Genomic DNA, 1,152 nt, shown 5'->3' on the forward strand with positions numbered 1-1,152 from the left:
CTGGGCTGTTCTTGAGATAGTGAGGGGTGGCAGGGTTGTGGCGGGGGCCGGGGGACGAGGGTTGGCGGGGGCTGGGGGTGTGGTGGAATCTGGTCGGTTTTGCAAGCTCTCTCAGCGGAAGCTCTGTAGTTACTTCCTGGGTCATGGGGGAAGACAGTGGGGGGTCCCACAGGACGGTGACCAGGGGAATGGTCACCCCTTCCAGCTCCGTGAGGGAGGGTGGGGCCAGGGGGTCAGATCTTGAGCTCCCCAACTCCGGTAGGGACAGCGCCAGGGGCTACATCAATGCATGTTGTTACTCACTTGTCCGACACCTGCACATAGGGCTCCTGGCACTGGTTCTTCGGCACACACCGGAAACCGCCATACACATTGGTGCACATCTGCTCCTCGGTACATTGGTGCTGACCTGTCTCACACTCGTTCACATCTGTAACATCCAAAACATACACACACACAGTATCGCATCAGAGCAGCAAACAGGAGGGAGCTTTACTCTGTATCTAACCCCGTGCTGTCCCTGTCCTGGGAGTGTTTGATGGGGGGACAGTGTAGAGGAGCTTTACTCTGTATCTAACCCCGTGCTGTCCCTGTCCCTGGGGAGTGTTTGATGGGGGATAGTGTAGAGGGAGCTTTACTCTGTATCTAACCCCGTGCTGTCCCTGTCCTGAGTGTTGGATATCCTGTTGTGATACGGATTGGGGTTATTTTGTAGAGGGTACACCTCCTGGCGAGAGTGGAGAGTGAGGGGTGGCATTGACCGTACCTTGGCAGATTCTGGTGCCCAGCAGTTGGTACCCATCAGGGCAAACGCAGGAGAAGCTGCCTGGTTCATTCACACACTGATAGTGACACAAGTAATTGGAGTAACTGCATTCATCGATATCTGTGTGAGAGATCACAGTGAGAGGCCGTTAAGAGTGACACAGAGACAATCCAGACAGAGCCTTCACAATAGGACCCGCGGAACTGGCTCCTCAGCCCCTTCCACTCCCACTCCACCCCCGACCAAATCGCCAACCCCACCCCCACACAGACAGACAGACAGACAGACACACACACACACACACACACTCTCCCATACACACACACACACACTCTCCCATACACACACACACACTCTCCCACACACACACACACACACTCTCACAC

General features: G+C 55.5%; 1 protein-coding gene across 1 annotated transcript in view; it reads right to left on the bottom strand.

Moving 5' to 3' along the window:
* Positions 1-1,152, bottom strand: part of LOC125487643 (EGF-containing fibulin-like extracellular matrix protein 2) — a 13,343-nt gene that overhangs the window by 3,488 nt on the left and 8,703 nt on the right. The window contains exons 5-6 of the mRNA XM_048619570.1: positions 767-886; positions 304-430 (exon numbers count right to left, since the gene is read on the bottom strand). Coding sequence (XP_048475527.1) covers positions 304-430; positions 767-886 — 247 coding nt within the window. The remainder of the gene's footprint in view (positions 1-303; positions 431-766; positions 887-1,152) is intronic.

This window comes from Rhincodon typus, chromosome 43 (assembly GCF_021869965.1).
Source record: "Rhincodon typus isolate 14 chromosome 43, sRhiTyp1.1, whole genome shotgun sequence".
Taxonomy (NCBI): domain Eukaryota; kingdom Metazoa; phylum Chordata; class Chondrichthyes; order Orectolobiformes; family Rhincodontidae; genus Rhincodon; species Rhincodon typus.